The sequence below is a fragment of the Bombus pascuorum genome, chromosome 16 (assembly GCF_905332965.1).
Source record: "Bombus pascuorum chromosome 16, iyBomPasc1.1, whole genome shotgun sequence".
NCBI classification, from domain to species: domain Eukaryota; kingdom Metazoa; phylum Arthropoda; class Insecta; order Hymenoptera; family Apidae; genus Bombus; species Bombus pascuorum.
Window position 1 is genome coordinate 2,449,683 of NC_083503.1, and position 15,510 is coordinate 2,465,192.

A 15,510-nucleotide genomic window follows, 5' to 3' on the forward strand; every position below is an offset into this window, starting at 1 on the left:
TACGATAATTAGAGCGTCCAGGCGGGCGCACCAGGATTTTTCCGCGTTTTCGTACGATTTCGCGGAAAAAATGGGGTCAAGCTTGCACGTTCAGTGTACGTGATACGTAAACTTATTGCTTTTTGGCATGCGGTGACGTCATCCGGATCGTTCTGGAAGAACCCTGCAGGACAATAATGGCGGGTATGTATTTACGTCGATGGACGAAATATTGATTGGCACCCGAACGAACTGTCATTGGCGATCTAATGTATTACGATTGTTCGGTTTCAGATTTGTATGCTAAATACAACTGCACCTATTGTCAAGAGGATATCTCGGGCCTACGTGTTAGATGTGTAGAATGCCCAGATTTCGACCTCTGTTTGCAGGTGAGCCAGTGAACGCTTGTTTCTCGATCACGTGTTCGCGTCTCCTTTCTTCCCCGCCCCTTCCCTTTCCTTCCCCCCGCCCTTTTCTCTCTGTCACATCTTCGTCTATCCTTCTGGCTTTACTGGATTTTGCGTGTTGAGATTCCTTTTTTTAGTCCCCACCCTTTTTTTGTGGAACAAGTTATACTGTAACTACCTTTCCACTTCACGAATTGAATGAAACCGGTGATCACGTGGAGGCACGTACATGCGTATATACTATATATGTCAGTTCCCTTAACGCGATACGAAAACATCAACATTCCACAACAAACTTCAGAATTGTTCAGAAGAAAATAATAATTTTAAATTCCATAGTGTTTTTCCGCTGGAGCTGAAATTGGCCCACATAAAAATGATCACTCTTATCAGTTTATGGTAAATACTAATCATTTTTAAATGTGAAATATATATTTCTTCGTATAATAACATTTAAGAAATTAATAATTTTTTATCACTATAGGATTCTGGTACCATCAGTATATTCAATGGTAGAGGAAATTGGACTGCTAGGGAACAACTTAGACTTTTGGATGCCATTGAGCAATTTGGTTTTGGAAATTGGGAAGATATTAGCAAACATATTGAAACACGTTCACCAGAAGGTAAAGTGATCTTATATTGAAATTTCTTACATTCTATTATATGATAATTTTACGACAATTTAAAAAAAAGAGGTGTGCTTGTATTTTAAGCTAATTAATAAATTAATTAAATACCAATCTTTTACTAATAATATCTGTACTTAATTTATTTTTGCCTTACAGAAGCAAAAGAAGAATATATTGCTAGATACCTTGATGGCAATATTGGAAAACACACATGGCCTCCTACAGAAAGCTATAAACCAAATCTTACAGATCAAACTAAGTCAGATCATGGACCTCTATCGCCTGATCTCACATCTCGGTTACCTCCTTTGGATATCACTCCAGAAGAAGCTGCACAACTGGGATATATGCCACAACGAGATGATTTTGAAAGGGTATGTTTTAAATTATGTGACACATCTTTGTATTACCTTTTGTATTACATTATACCTGTATTAAAATATTAAAATTTCCTTTACAGGACTACAACCATGAAGCAGAGTCACTTGTTTCTTCATTATTCTTGAACCCCGCAGAAGATGATGATTTGGATATAGCACTTAAACTTGCACAAGTTGATATGTATACCAATAATTTAAGAGAGAGAGCGCGACGAAAAAGAGTCGTACGAGATTACCAGCTTGTTTCTGCGTTTTTTGCTTCGTCTAGGAAAGATAAGTCAGTAAAGAGAAAACAGTCGAAGGATGAAAAGTATGTTTAATCATTATTTAACAACAGTAACGTTTTATTTTGTGCGATACTTCAATGGAAAATTTGTAATTTACAGGGAGTTTAGGGATAGGATGCGAGTATTTGCACAGTTTTACACAGCACAGGAATACGAACAGTTTCTAACAAATCTTGAAAGAGAAAGAGAGGTACGATTACGTCTTTCAGAATTGTATCGTTACCGAGAGCATGGTATTACAAGACACGAAGAATGCGCTCATTTCGAACAAGTGATGGCACAAACTCAGGGACAAAATGATGCAGTGGATCACTGGCATGAAAAGAAATCTGTAAGTATGAGTATCCACATATCTATTAACTTTTTCCACATTGCAATGGTGATTGAAATTTTTTTCGGATGGTATACCTTTTGTTTTATACTCTATTGTGTAATATTGGGTATATCTACTCGAATCTCAAAGTACATTTTATAAATATACACTCGTAAAAGCTAGTAGAATTCTTAAATTATTAAAAAAATCTGTTTTCATCATTTATATATATGCTTCTAATACGTTTTAAACATATTTTATAAAAATAAACATTGACGATCATTATTTCAATATTAAAGGATTCTTAGGTTTCTTCTCTATATTTCTCCATATTTTGTTGTTTAATATGTATATTGTTCATTCTATGATTACGTCAAATATATCATGAAAAAATTCACACGCGTTTAACACAAATGTATCAATCGAATATTACAACAGATACGATAATATATTACTAATTACAAAAAATTTGAATAAAAGTATGTGTGTGAATACGAAGTACAGAGTTTTAATTATACCGCATACACTAGCTTTTGCTTCTTCTTTCACTAATTCCATTGTTTGTGGTGCGTGTTGCCAGGCATTTGTGAACAGATTGTATCAGTTTGCATTTCACTTAGGGCAGCAGTGGGCCGTCCACACCAATACACCGCCACACCTCAAAAAAAAGGTACAGGACTATTTTAAAACAGATTATTTCAACAACCTTAATTCATGAAGATGACAACACTACAATAACGATTAAATTCACTAAAACAGGTGATTTTAATCAAAGGTAAATTTGTCCCCTATTATACCTTGCAGAGAAGAAGAAAAAAATTACTCTTTCACCGACCGAAAGTACATTGCAAAAGACTTACCCAGCAGCAGCTTCTCAATCAATCAAACCAATCCCAATCGGATGACGACTCCAGCCAATCAGTGGGTGGAGCCGGATAACAATCCAAATTGTTCCAGCCAGCATTCTACCAGCTCCAGTTCTGCCGCAGAAAAGAATTATACTGTGGCTACTTCCGGAAAATCTTGTGCGACAACAGGAGACTCAGAGGAACGGGATATAGAAATAGAAGCAGCGGCTCATTTATTAACAAAACAAGAAAAGTCTCTGTGTCTTCAACTTGATTTGAAGCCAACGCAGTATTTAACACAAAAGACGTTGTTGTTGCAAGTAAGTTTTTAGTTAGATAAATTATTTTTTATCAAAAATTAAACTCGTTGTAAAATAAGGCATATCATGCTACTTAATTTATCGTAGTGTTTTTATAGAAAACTGATTTATTTATTCAGACGTGATTGATATAATAAAATAATTTAGTTATTTTTCATTCTACTATTCATACTATCTCTTCATTCACCTATTTGACCATTACCTTATAACTTTTGTTTTCAAAAGCTTTCTTTAGTAATAACACAATTTCGTTTGATATCAGAGATAATGTCGTAGTCGTAGATAGATCTTAGGTGTGAAAGTACTTTTCGTTAACCCTTGAAATATACACGTTATTTATATGCATAAATTATGATTGCAGGAATATCTAAATGGTAATAGAAGATCAGGCGTTGTACCTCAGTCGGAACCAGAGAGTAAGATATTACATTATCTGGTAGCAAATGGCTGGATCGCGGCCAATTGATTAAATATGTAAAAAATTAACGACCATTTCAACTCTAAGTCACCTTTTATTTTGCAAACTAAGTCCTAGATATAATTGAAATTTGAGTCTGATTTAATTAACATATATAGGACAGGTAGAGAGAGAATGTGTGTGTACATAATTTAAAATGTAAAAATATTCTTTACTCTTGTTCAAATGGTGAACGTTTAGATAAATGGCGGATGAATTGTTAGGAACGATACAAAACAAGATTAATTAACTTGTCTTATTCGTTAGTGAGACATTAATTTAAACTGTCTTTAAAATAACTCCATTAAAAAGTATAAAATTCTTTTATTAAGAGTTTTATAGCTTTTGTTAAATTAACAATTATCGTATATAACGATTTAACTGTCAATTTTATTGTTGATATTCTTGATGACTTTTTAAAGACTCAAATGTTAAATTATCAACACCGTTCCGCATGGTATACTTCCGCTATGTGTACTTTATTCTAATGAACATTGTTACCTTAGATTGTCGTTTACCTTTTAACATTACATTATGAATTATTTAACACTTTTTGTCTAGAAAATCTCTTACACTGCCTTTATAGAGCCATGAACATATTGCTCAATTAATTCTTCCACTGTCATATTTTCTTGTATAGACTATTAATTGCACATGCTCCTTTCTATCTGTTTTAAATGTGATTTGTTACCATACTTGACAATAAGGAAATGTAAGGAAGAAGTCACGTCGTAGTTGAGATTTCTAGATCGTTGTTTAATACAACACTTGAATGATTGGAACATATCCATCCGGGAATTTATCATCGATCGATACTTTATGTATAATTATGTGAAAGTTGTCGGCTGGATATGTATTAAAATATTTAAATAAAAAGCACTTTAAAATATTTATATAGCTGAGATTCATGAAAGTATTGAATATTATTAGCTTAATAATAAGTGTAATGTCCTTGACAAATTATACACACATAGATAAACATACACATACAGATATTTCTTCATATTCTTACAAATTTGTTAATTAAAAAAAAGTATTCTAATCGTCTTTCGCATGCATGATTCAAGCGCAAACTAATGCATTTTATTCCATAGATTCTTGAAACGATTCAAAGGATATTCCTTATTGATAAAGGATGGTACAAAGAGCAGGTTATAAGAAGATATTTGTTATTACAATGAAGATACTATGGTATTAGGTAATTTATCTGTTGCCTGTGTAATATTTGTATATATGAACGAAAAATAGTACCTTCTTAGTGATACTACTTTTAAAGCACAAAACGTAATCGCGGTATAAACTAACGAAGAGTTAAGCGCATAGTGTGATAATGATGGTGTTCGGAGCCAAACTCGTATTTAAAAAAAAGACACTTTAACGTTTTAAAAAAAAACGCTGATCATTTTCCATTGCTTCTAGTAGTAGCTATTTATAATTTTAAATTATTAAATGAAGAAAGGAGGAGTAAGATATTAAATTTGTGAATGAGGAGAAGATATACCCTGGATGGACGATATACCTTAACAACAGCTTTTGTTTAACTTAAACGTATAAGGTGGAAGCATCGAGGGAACAACACTGTTTGCTCGATGGCAAAGTTCATACCACTTGTATTCTTGTATGCTTAGGAAACTGGAAAAAATCTAAAGAAATATTAGTCGTTTGCTTTAACGTAATTCAGTACTTCCAAGAATATCTTCGTTTACCTAACCACGAACGGCTTAAATTCGAGAGAAAGATTAAAATGAGAAAAGTATATCTTATATTATTATAAATGCAAATGTAAAAAAATATGTGAAAGATATATATATATATATATACATATGTACATATATGAAAAAGAAAATTGCTTACAATCGTAAGTAATTATTTAAAAAAAAGTCATATATTTGAAGAGAAAAAAGAAATCTAAAAAAATACTTTTCATTTCGAAATAATACTTATGTGGCATATTGCTTAAATACTAAATAGCTAGATAACAAAGTAGGGAAATAGCTGCTCATATTTTTTACGGAGAGTAGAAGACTATTATCCCTTTTATTCGATGTAACTGTATTTTTCGCCCAAGCTTCCGTAAATGGGTGCGATAATTTTTGTACACCTGCTTTTTCGAGGCTCGCCCGTATGACGTTTATTGTTTTTCTTTTTTCTTTTTATTGCTTATTTCGAAACTGCACGAAAGTCGATTGATGTGCGAGTTCCGTTTATTATCACGTAATTTTTGCGATAGCGCTATATCTATTCTTTTCTTTCTTTTTTATTTTGCTTAACATTGTTTCTACGTTCGTACTAGATTTTATTTTTATTTATTGCTTCGCGGAACTTCCACATTCTTTCAAGCCGCTTTTGATGCACTTTTTTGTAAATTAAATATTTTGAAAGCTTTATACTTTTATTTTTTTTTTTTTTTTTTGTTTTTCTTTCTGTTTCCTCAGTTTTTCTTCATTGTTTTCTAATTGTTGATGGTAACTTGCACGGATCGACATGTCCGTCGTTTCACTGTAATATTTCTATAAGAAATGGCCCTCTGTAAGAATAGAGACTGTTCAAACGAATGAACATAAAGTTATCTCGAAGAGATCGTTACGCCTTCCTGTAGTTACTTAAAACATAGTAATTTACGAAGTTGAAAAGAATAATCCGATAACGTCGCGGCGATCTTTATAACAAATACATGAACGCATTGCGTCGTTCTATCTTTTATAAAATTTAGGGAACGAATTGAATACATTTTTTTTTTTTTTTTTTTTTGTGTATCGAAAGACGATAAGATTTGTTTTGTTCGAAGAGATAAGAATGATCATCTACCGAAGAGTGAATGTATTGTCGTTGGATTGGAAGTGTTTCAAAATTGAATACCAGTTTTATTCTCATAAGTATTTGTATAACGAACAATGAGTTTGTTGTTCCTCGTTGTTCTAGAAATAATGGAAGAATTAATATTTCAAAGCGAAAACAAGCTTTCATTCTTGTACTTGAATCAAACGAGTCGTTGAATGTATAAAATAAACTGTACAATAGGTATTTTCCCTTAAAATTATGTTTCTATTTACTATACCATTCCCCAATTGTTCCTTCAATTCCTTTCTATTTTTTCACCTCTTTAAGGTAGACTTTTATGCCTCTAATAAAAAACACTATTTAGCTTCATCTTCAGCTGCATTGAAGTTTATTTTACTAATTTAAGTAGCGTATACATATCTAGAGTTACATTTGACCTTTTTAAATTATCAGGTACTTATCTAGATTTGTTCATGAAAAACATAATTCATCGTGTCAAAGCAGCAAATTTACTTGCTTTTGAAATAATTTAATTTCCTTTCTACAACACATTTTCCCACGAGGAAATCGTGCTCTTCTGATTTTTGCTAAATATTGCGAGAAACACGTTTTTAATAAGTAAGCAGAAAAGCATTTTTTTCTTCGTTAAGACAAATATTTGCTCGGCGAATTAATTCTCGGACGTGTGTTCAATATTAATATAACTTCTTACGTCCATTCATTACTCTTCTAAACAGCGAATTCATTTCGCATGTTACATAACTGAAGATATTTAATATTTTAAAACTTTTGCTCCAATATGCCTACCAAACGATATCGCATTACCAGTCATTGAAATCACCGACGGAATTTAGTGACTGTCCTCGTTAGTAGATAAATTATGGACTTTAGAGCATCTGTAAAAAATCCTAAACGATATAAATTAGTAGAATGCGCATAATATGAAAAGATTCATAAAGTATCCGAGGTAAGGCGCTCGTTTCACTTAACTTGTTACCTTTAGTTTCAAATTTCCCGCAATTCAGTTCCAAAAATCCTTTAAAATAAAATAAAGCCAAATGAGAAGGTATTACATTCTTGTTCGCTAAGAAATCAACGATCCATCGTTGAAAAACGGTACTGTTATTAAAAGCTTAAAAATTGTTAAAAAATAATGAATTACGCAAAACAATTAGGATATATGCAGTAAGGTACACACATGGGATGCACTGGGGAAAATAATCGACTCGATTTACAAAAAGCAGTATATTATACGAAGCATGGATTACATTTTGCTAGAGTTTCGAGCTTTTACAGCAGACGGTAATGTTTTATTTCACACGACGAGTTTACGCGTCAACCGCACCAAGATGAAGTTCTGGATTGACGCGTGTACACGTGGAATGGAGTAATTGGTTAAGTAACAGATGAAACAAGCTTTAATGTAAACACAACTGTACATAAATATCGGCTGCTTTAGCAGACATATATTACCATAGATTATGATTTAATTTTTTATGTTATAGTAATATTATGTAATATTGTATTTGTATAAAGAGTAATATTATGCTGTAAATTATCCCTACCTTGCTCCTTGTAATCATAAATTATAATAACGTGATGCAACACGAGTTTTAATCTTGTTAATTTATAAAATCATTACCGACTTTAAAAACTTTCCAATACCTTAGGAACCAGATATACCGTTTTATAGTTTTATTTATTGATTACCGTATTTCGATAGAGCAATTTCATCGAATTTGAAAATCCTAATCTAAGATCCTCGACACGTTACACGCCACGCTTTTGTCGCATTTAGAATAATCGACGATTATAATTGTCCCTGAAACGTGCGTGCCTAGAATAAAGAATCGCTAATAATGCGTCACGATAGAGAAGTCTACGACATTCTTACACCGAGAGGCTCTGACGTCTTGGCCATTTCTTTTTCCTTATTTCTGTACATCGTTCGCCGCCTGCTCCAATGTCGTGTAGTTTTCCAATTATAGTTTTTTCAGTCTCCTTATTGGCGTTACTGTTTCATAAACACAAACGTTACAATTATATTACTCTCTTTGTTCGAACATGTCTATGGTACTTCTTTTTCGACAGCGTTCAGGGATATTCGCGGATTTCGTGTAACAGTATCTGTTTATCTTCGACAAATAATTCTCGAACGGTTCTGCATGCTGTTATTATGTGTAAAATCACAGATGTTTCTCAGGAAGAAGGTGGTGCAGTTGATAATCGCGGGAAACATTCTGAAAGAAAAGAATGCGTTCACGCGGAGAAAACAGAAGGTTGTTCGAATTACGCAAGATCAATAGGAAATTCAATTGTTCCGTATATTCGATTTAAACCAGTTGTTGGCATAAAATCGTAACGTTAAAAGACGTAGACACGTATATAAATCTTCACTTGAATCTTGAATTTTTATGTCTGTCTTGTCTCTGTTCGTACGTTCGTATGGAAACGTTTAATCGCGACATTGAAAGCAGAGATGACTTGTGTCGATAACCTCTTCCTCGTCTTACTTTAAAATGTGAGATATCTCGTGGCGATATAGGAACACGATTGGACCGATTTTTGGCACGAATACGTTCGTTCTAAGCACGTTTACGAACGTATGCTTCGTCGTCTTGAATTCTTTATAAATTCAACGCGAGTATACACTTTATTCGTATTTGTTCATTCCGGAATTTTTCCCCTTGTGTTCTTCCACGATTTTATCATTCTCGTCTAGTAGCGCTTGATTTACAATCAAGTAAAACGTTCTTCACCAATTCCGTGAAGCTTGGGAATAAATCATTTGTTTCCTCGTTCGATTTTTTTATATGGAACGATATTCTATTATTATCGGTTTCGACATCTCGTTTCTAAAACTAACTGTAAACGATCATGGTATTCGCTTAACTCGTCAAGCGCCAATCGTTAATGTTTCATCCATTAATTATTATATATATTATATGTAATATATTTTTGAAATTGATATGTGTAATATACAAAGTATATGTGTATTTATATATTTATATATTTATTATATTTATCAATTTTTATAGTTTCACGTGTCATATTTTATGCATTATAATTATAAATATCAATTTCGTTGTATCTGATAAAATTGTAAAGCTATACATGTCATAAAAAGGTAAAGTCTAGATGGAAGAAACAAGGTGAATAGGATGTCGAATGAATCTTTGGCATTCTCTTTCGTAGCCACGTTGTTCGATGATATAAGTCGATTAAGACAGATCGCAAATAGTTTGATGAATATTCCACTGACAGACGCATAAATAATACTTGAATGCGATTCAGACAGAACACGTGATAAAATCGTGATAAAGACGTGACAAGATCACTAGGATTGTTTCTATGTCGTTTCCAATGGTCTTTTTGTTCGGAAACAGGTAAAGAAAAAAAGCCGTGTAGGAATAAAAAGTGAATTGCTTACACAGTTAATAATCTCCCTTTTTCTTTAATGAAACCTGTCTTTCTACTGCGTCGTGTAATTCATACACGTCAAACATAATTTATGGCAACATTGTTCCTTCTTTCCCCGAAGGTATAGATTTCGATCGTTTTTAGTTTCTCAATTGTAATATTCCATTGCCGAAGGTATCGTTACGCGGTTCTTGCTTTCTCAACATCATCGGAAAAATGTTTGGATGGTCGTAGAAAAGCGTGCAATGAAAATAAAATTGGTAAATTTCCAAAAATCCGATTACAGAATATTTTCTGTTTCTCGCGTCAATTCTTGTATCAACGAACAACACAACAAACATTGCAAGAATATATAATATAACCTAGCAAATACGAAGATGGCACCCCGCGGGGGGTAGCCATCCACATGCTATATTTCATTTTTATTTTATTTTTTTTACCAATAAGATATAACACTTTAGCAAATGTCCTTCAGGACAAATTATAAAAAAAAAAAAAAAAAAGAAACTCTTGTATCAGTACGTGTCCTTATGTATATTGTATAACAGCGGCGATTAGATAAAACTTCTCGTTCATACATGAAATTTGAATTTAATGCGTTGATAAAATTAGATTCAGATTATAATACCATTTACGTTAAAGACCATTGCAACAGAGTTACAAAGTCTGAAAGCAAAGTCTAAGTATTATCTACTTTCGTTTCTTAAATCGTTCAAAAATTATCAATTAATTTTATGAATTTTAAAATAACAAGCATGAGCAAAAGATTTATCTAGTGAGCTACTCATTTATTAATAATTCCAAATGTTGTTCAGCCATTGAAATATCCTCTTCGATTTCAAGCATACGATATTTCAAGTGTCAAAGGAGGAAGAAAACATTTAATGGAAATAATATCATAAACAAACTGCTGTATTTTCCATTCGTTTCGTGAACAACATTAAATTAGGTAGCAATGAGACTGACGGTTCTCTTTGAAATATACTTCGCTCGCCATCTGCCAAGAAAGCGAGAAATCAATTCCGAGATATTGCAATAAATTATTTATTGAAAACAAATAAATTATTTATTATTTGTCATGTGATTTTTTGGCGCTATTTTTATTCCTACGAAGTTGTTATTTACTATTCACAACTCAGTTGTACAGTTAGTCGTAAAATTATTTTTTAGGAAGATTCTAACGTAAATATTCGAAAATATTGACAAATATTTCCATAATTTTTCTCCTCTTCCTTTTTTTACAGTTATAATGACTTAAGTGACTAATAAATCGTTGGCTCCAAATTCAACGTAAAAGACAAAAAAGTCAAAAGGCAACATATATATCGTGCATTTAATTAGGAACGTGAAACAACGATTCGGAAAACATCTTATCGTTAAATGCAATTTAACAAATAACACATAATTCAAGAACAAATTTTTTTATACGTATTTTTTTTTTGCGTTAACTCTTGGCTTGTTGTAGGTTGCTGCTCGAAGCGGAGAATGAATGAAATTATTGATCAAGTTAAAACACATTCACTTAGTGTATCTAATTAAACGCGGTTGGATGATCAGTTTTCTACTAACAAATAACGGTAATATATGGTAATATAACGGTATACGTGCTATAAGATTCCTTTATAATGACTGCCATCGTGTTTCAATAACAAGGTAAGAAAACACAGGAGGAAACTGTTTCTACATTTTTCCATCTTCCTATCTTCACGAATAATGTACATTTAACGTTCAAGAAAGTAAGAGAAACACCCGAGTTAAAATTATTTCAAACAACTTTGAAGTCCTGGCAGAAGATACCAGATGATCCGACGATTTAACGTTAATACTATTCTCCACGCTTTTTCTTTTTTCTTATCCATTTGCATACATTTTATGTAATTAAACTGTAAAGCTATGTAAGAAATTTGTCATGTGTTTTATTGATACAGGCGCGCGTTCATCAGTCAAGCGTTAGAAAAAAGAAAATATACTTCATTAAAATGCCTGTCATCGTCAATAAGCAAGGCAAACATTTCGTTGAAAGTTGGAATAAGACGAAGGCAAAGGTATAGCGTGGGTTTTCAAGTAGCGATCGGCTTAAGTGACTCGCCGTCCTTCCCACCTTCGACTATCTTTAACCTCCACGATTAATCCTACCACCAGAGACTGTACCATATATAAGTATCATGAGCCAGAGGATTTCTAGAATCATAGTTTAATCGTGGCTCGTACGTTCAGGTGAATATCTGGCGTATTTACAGTGTCTGCTGTTTCGTGAGTTATCGAATATCCTCGAGTAGCGATAAGCCTAAGTAAATATAAAATGTGAACGTTCTTTGTCTTATAATGAAAGGTTAGTGGTCAGCTACGGTTTACATTGGCTGTAATTCTCTGATTTTCAAATTTCCGAGAAGGTCCAAGTACAACATTTTCTCGTAACTATAACTTTATTAGTTGAGAAGCTCGGTCCAAGTTCATCGTCGTTGTAAAGGAAGTAAAGAACGGTCGATATGGTTGTTGGAAAGGTGAAGTCTTTGAAAACGCGCTCCGTTCCGTTGCGAAGGTTTCTGAAAATCCATATTAAATTTATAAAAATGTTTCAATCGTAAAATAAAACGAGATATTAACATTAAGTTTCAAAATAGAGCTCGAGGAAAGTTTCTGTTGTGTAAAATTTGTCGAAAGGCCGTAAAATTTACAACGTGTGTTCTAATTATAATTTTCAATTTCTCTTCGGTAGCTATGCATCAAATACTGATCTGTCTGCTTCTTGTGATTGCAATCGTCTACGCGGTTGCTCGACCCGACGACTCGACCCAGAACATCTTTTCCAAAAGTATTACCTCTCCAGAGAAATACCCAGAAAAATTTGACCATATCAATGTGGACGAAATTCTGAAGAGTGAGCGCTTGTTAACTAATTATTACAAGTGTTTATTAGACGAAGGAAGATGCACTACTGATGTAAATGAAATCAAAAGTAAGTATGATTCGTCTTATTGTGGAAAATATCGGAACGTATTCGCTATTAATCGTGTAAATGATATTTTTAAAAAATGTTAATTAATTATCTGAGATTTTTCCTTGCTTGTGAAAGAATAATTGTAATTTGATTAGCTTCATAATCTATATACGTTTTTTATGCTATTATATATAATATACATATTAATAATCTTTATATATGTTATAAATAATAAATGATACAATACAATGGTAAATAAATAAAATAAAATTTGAAACAGGAACATATGTATTGTACAGTATTAACTTCTAGCTCATATAATATTATAAGAAATAAAGCTTTTATACACACATATTCTACACAAAAAATTAATGTAATTAATAATAATTGTATACTCTATTAGTAGAATATCTGCTTTGATTATGTGACATTATACGATTCTCAAATAATTTCTTATTGTTATTGCAATTTGTCATAAGAATCACATTGTCATTAGTTTTATTTTTACTCTCAATACCTTCATATTATCAGCTTCATTGTACATGTAATATGTATCTACTATAATAATGAAACAAGGAGCAAATAATTGCATTTACACATCAACTATGCATTTCTTTCTCCAAATTTCTGATCCATCGTTTAAGGACAACATCAATTTGATATATCTGTTCAAACGTGATGCAATACTCTTTGGCATTTTATATTATTTCTCTTTCATTAACAGAGATATATATGTCTGTCATTGATCAGTAAACAAACCATCGCCGAAAAACCGGATCAATTTACCGAATCTTCTGCAAATGTTATCCATTATTCTGCAATATCTTTAGTTCCCATGTTTTGGAGAAATTTAGTTTTGAAATTTAGTCAATTAATGTTTCTGTTTTCACCTTTCAGAGATCTTCCCCGAAGCTTTGGCCACCGAATGCCTGAAATGTACTGAAAAGCAAAAAGAAATTGTCAACAAGGTGGTCACCTTCTTGATCACGAACAAGCCAAAATTGTGGGACCATCTGATGAACAAGTACGACCCTGAAAACAAATACAGATATAAATACGAGGAGCAAGTGAAAATGGCTGCTGCAGGAGCTAATTAAACATAATTATTCTAACATAGGAAATAGGACAAATGCCATTGCCCATTCCAGAAATTATTCACGTCCGAATAACAATAAACAAGCGGACGCAGTATTTATTTGTATATGCAAAACAAGCGAAAACAAAAAAAAAGGAAGTAATCTCGAGACGACGAATATGTAATTTTATAATGCAAGAGAAGTAAAAATTGATTTGAGCAAACGAGTTTGTATTATTTTCAAAAAATAAACATTCCCAAGGAAAATTGGTCGCGTTAGCCGGCATTCGTCGTTCGTACCTTCCTGTTTTCAATTTCGCGCACGAAAACAACTTGGTTTCGAGTGATTTAGTATTCATTGAGTGACTTTTAGTCGGGTCATTGTATCATTTTCAATTTTCAACCAGTGTGGAACATCTATCGACTTCGAAACAGCCCATTACATAATTACGAAAGCGATCTGATAATTTTAATAAATAGGATGTCGATTACGCTGTTAATTTTCCTCGCGTCTAATAATTATTAATGGAAAGACGTCATCGTTATGTATGTTGCAATTGAAGTGTACTTAAATATTAGACTAACGCGTAAATTCATAAATGAGTTAAATGAGAGAATATTTTTTATCGACATATCTTTAATAGATTCTCGTAGTATCAGCTTATGAACGTAATTGATTTTCAGTGTAGAATTAAAAGAGATGTATTTTACTATGATATTAATAAAATTAATCATATAGCAATCCACTATGTTCGCAAGCTCCTAGAAACCGTATTCTCCTTGAATTTTACCGCAGAATGTAGCAGAGAATCTTGCTTTCACATGTTTTTTGTTTCATATATACATTCTTGAGACCTCGCGGACCAGGCACTTTATTTCTGATTATGCTCAGTGGCTAGTTGCCTCCTTGTAGAAGAATATTTTTCAGCTACTCGTAGTTTGCTGGTAATTAAAAATCATAATCACTTCCTTGATCATTTTAACGGTTATAAATAAATAAATATAGAATAGAGTATAATTAAGAGTGAGTTTAACCCTTTGCAGACGAGTGTCGGCAAATAGCTACTCAAGTCTTTTTACCGTTGCGGACACGTGTCGGTATATAGCCGACCGAATCTGTTCACAGTCCTGGACAGTTATTTTGAAGTAGCTGGCGTGTGTTTATTTTTCTAAGTGATGGTATATGGCATGGGTATAGTAAGCTAAACATTATTATGTTTCTGATGAAAGAAAATTATAGAATCTTATCTTCTGTTTAAAGTAAACTCGCAATGCAGAATGATGGTCGTGTCAGAACGAATTTCAATCTTTCAGTGGCATTATCAGACGAGTCAGCAAGCTTTATATACATTTTACTCTTGAAAACCCTCGCAGACTGACTATAAATCTCAGAAAACTCTGGCGAAAGTCTTTCATCTCAAACAAGAGCTTTTTCACGAAAGCGTTTTCTAAGGTTTCTGGTTCGCGTCTGGAAAACACGTGAACGCTAAGTGTTCACACGTGCGATGCCTCCTACTCCCAACTTTCCATCGAGGGCGGCTAATACCCTTCCTAGTCCATCGATAGTCTTACTAACCAATAGAAACAATTTCTATTACCCTCACTTCTCCAACCAAAAACTGTCATCAACAAATCAGATGATTCCGTGCGTTAGACACACCCTTCCT

General features: G+C 32.8%; 2 protein-coding genes across 5 annotated transcripts; both read left to right on the forward strand.

Annotated features, from left to right (window-relative positions):
• The first annotated feature begins 43 nt into the window (after window positions 1-43).
• LOC132915242 (transcriptional adapter 2B) lies at window positions 44-6,276 on the forward strand. Of its 2 annotated transcripts, XM_060975037.1 has the most exons (10): window positions 44-183; window positions 274-371; window positions 729-788; window positions 874-1,015; window positions 1,178-1,395; window positions 1,482-1,711; window positions 1,788-2,019; window positions 2,622-2,671; window positions 2,806-3,169; window positions 3,531-6,276. In XM_060975037.1, exons 1-10 carry the CDS (start codon window positions 177-179, stop codon window positions 3,633-3,635), a joined length of 1,506 nt encoding a protein of 501 aa, XP_060831020.1. In that variant the 5' UTR covers window positions 44-176; the 3' UTR covers window positions 3,636-6,276. The 2 variants fall into 2 exon arrangements, with proteins under 2 accessions (XP_060831020.1, XP_060831021.1); XM_060975038.1 differs by lacking the exon at window positions 3,531-6,276 and having other exon boundaries at window positions 2,582-2,671; window positions 2,806-3,138.
• A 5,655-nt stretch (window positions 6,277-11,931) lies between these two features.
• On the forward strand, window positions 11,932-14,067 carry LOC132915259 (ejaculatory bulb-specific protein 3-like). 3 transcript variants are annotated; one of them, XM_060975074.1, is made up of 3 exons: window positions 11,932-12,159; window positions 12,547-12,786; window positions 13,666-14,067. In XM_060975074.1, the coding sequence occupies exons 1-3, from the start codon at window positions 12,153-12,155 to the stop codon at window positions 13,863-13,865; spliced, it is 447 nt and encodes a 148-aa protein (XP_060831057.1). In that variant the 5' UTR covers window positions 11,932-12,152; the 3' UTR covers window positions 13,866-14,067. The 3 variants fall into 3 exon arrangements, with proteins under 3 accessions (XP_060831057.1, XP_060831058.1, XP_060831059.1); XM_060975075.1 differs by having other exon boundaries at window positions 11,932-12,118; XM_060975076.1 differs by having other exon boundaries at window positions 11,934-12,044.
• Window positions 14,068-15,510: the final 1,443 nt, after the last annotated feature.

What these genes read in the sequence shown, in the direction of transcription:
- LOC132915259 (XM_060975074.1), top strand. An exon ending in TGATGTAAATGAAATCAAAA is followed by an intron (nt 12,787 to 13,665) that starts GTAAGTATGATT and finishes TTCACCTTTCAG; the next exon opens with AGATCTTCCCCGAAGCTTTG.
- LOC132915242 (XM_060975037.1), top strand. An exon ending in ATTTCGACCTCTGTTTGCAG is followed by an intron (nt 372 to 728) that starts GTGAGCCAGTGA and finishes TAAATTCCATAG; the next exon opens with TGTTTTTCCGCTGGAGCTGA. An exon ending in ACTGGCATGAAAAGAAATCT is followed by an intron (nt 2,020 to 2,621) that starts GTAAGTATGAGT and finishes CATTTCACTTAG; the next exon opens with GGCAGCAGTGGGCCGTCCAC.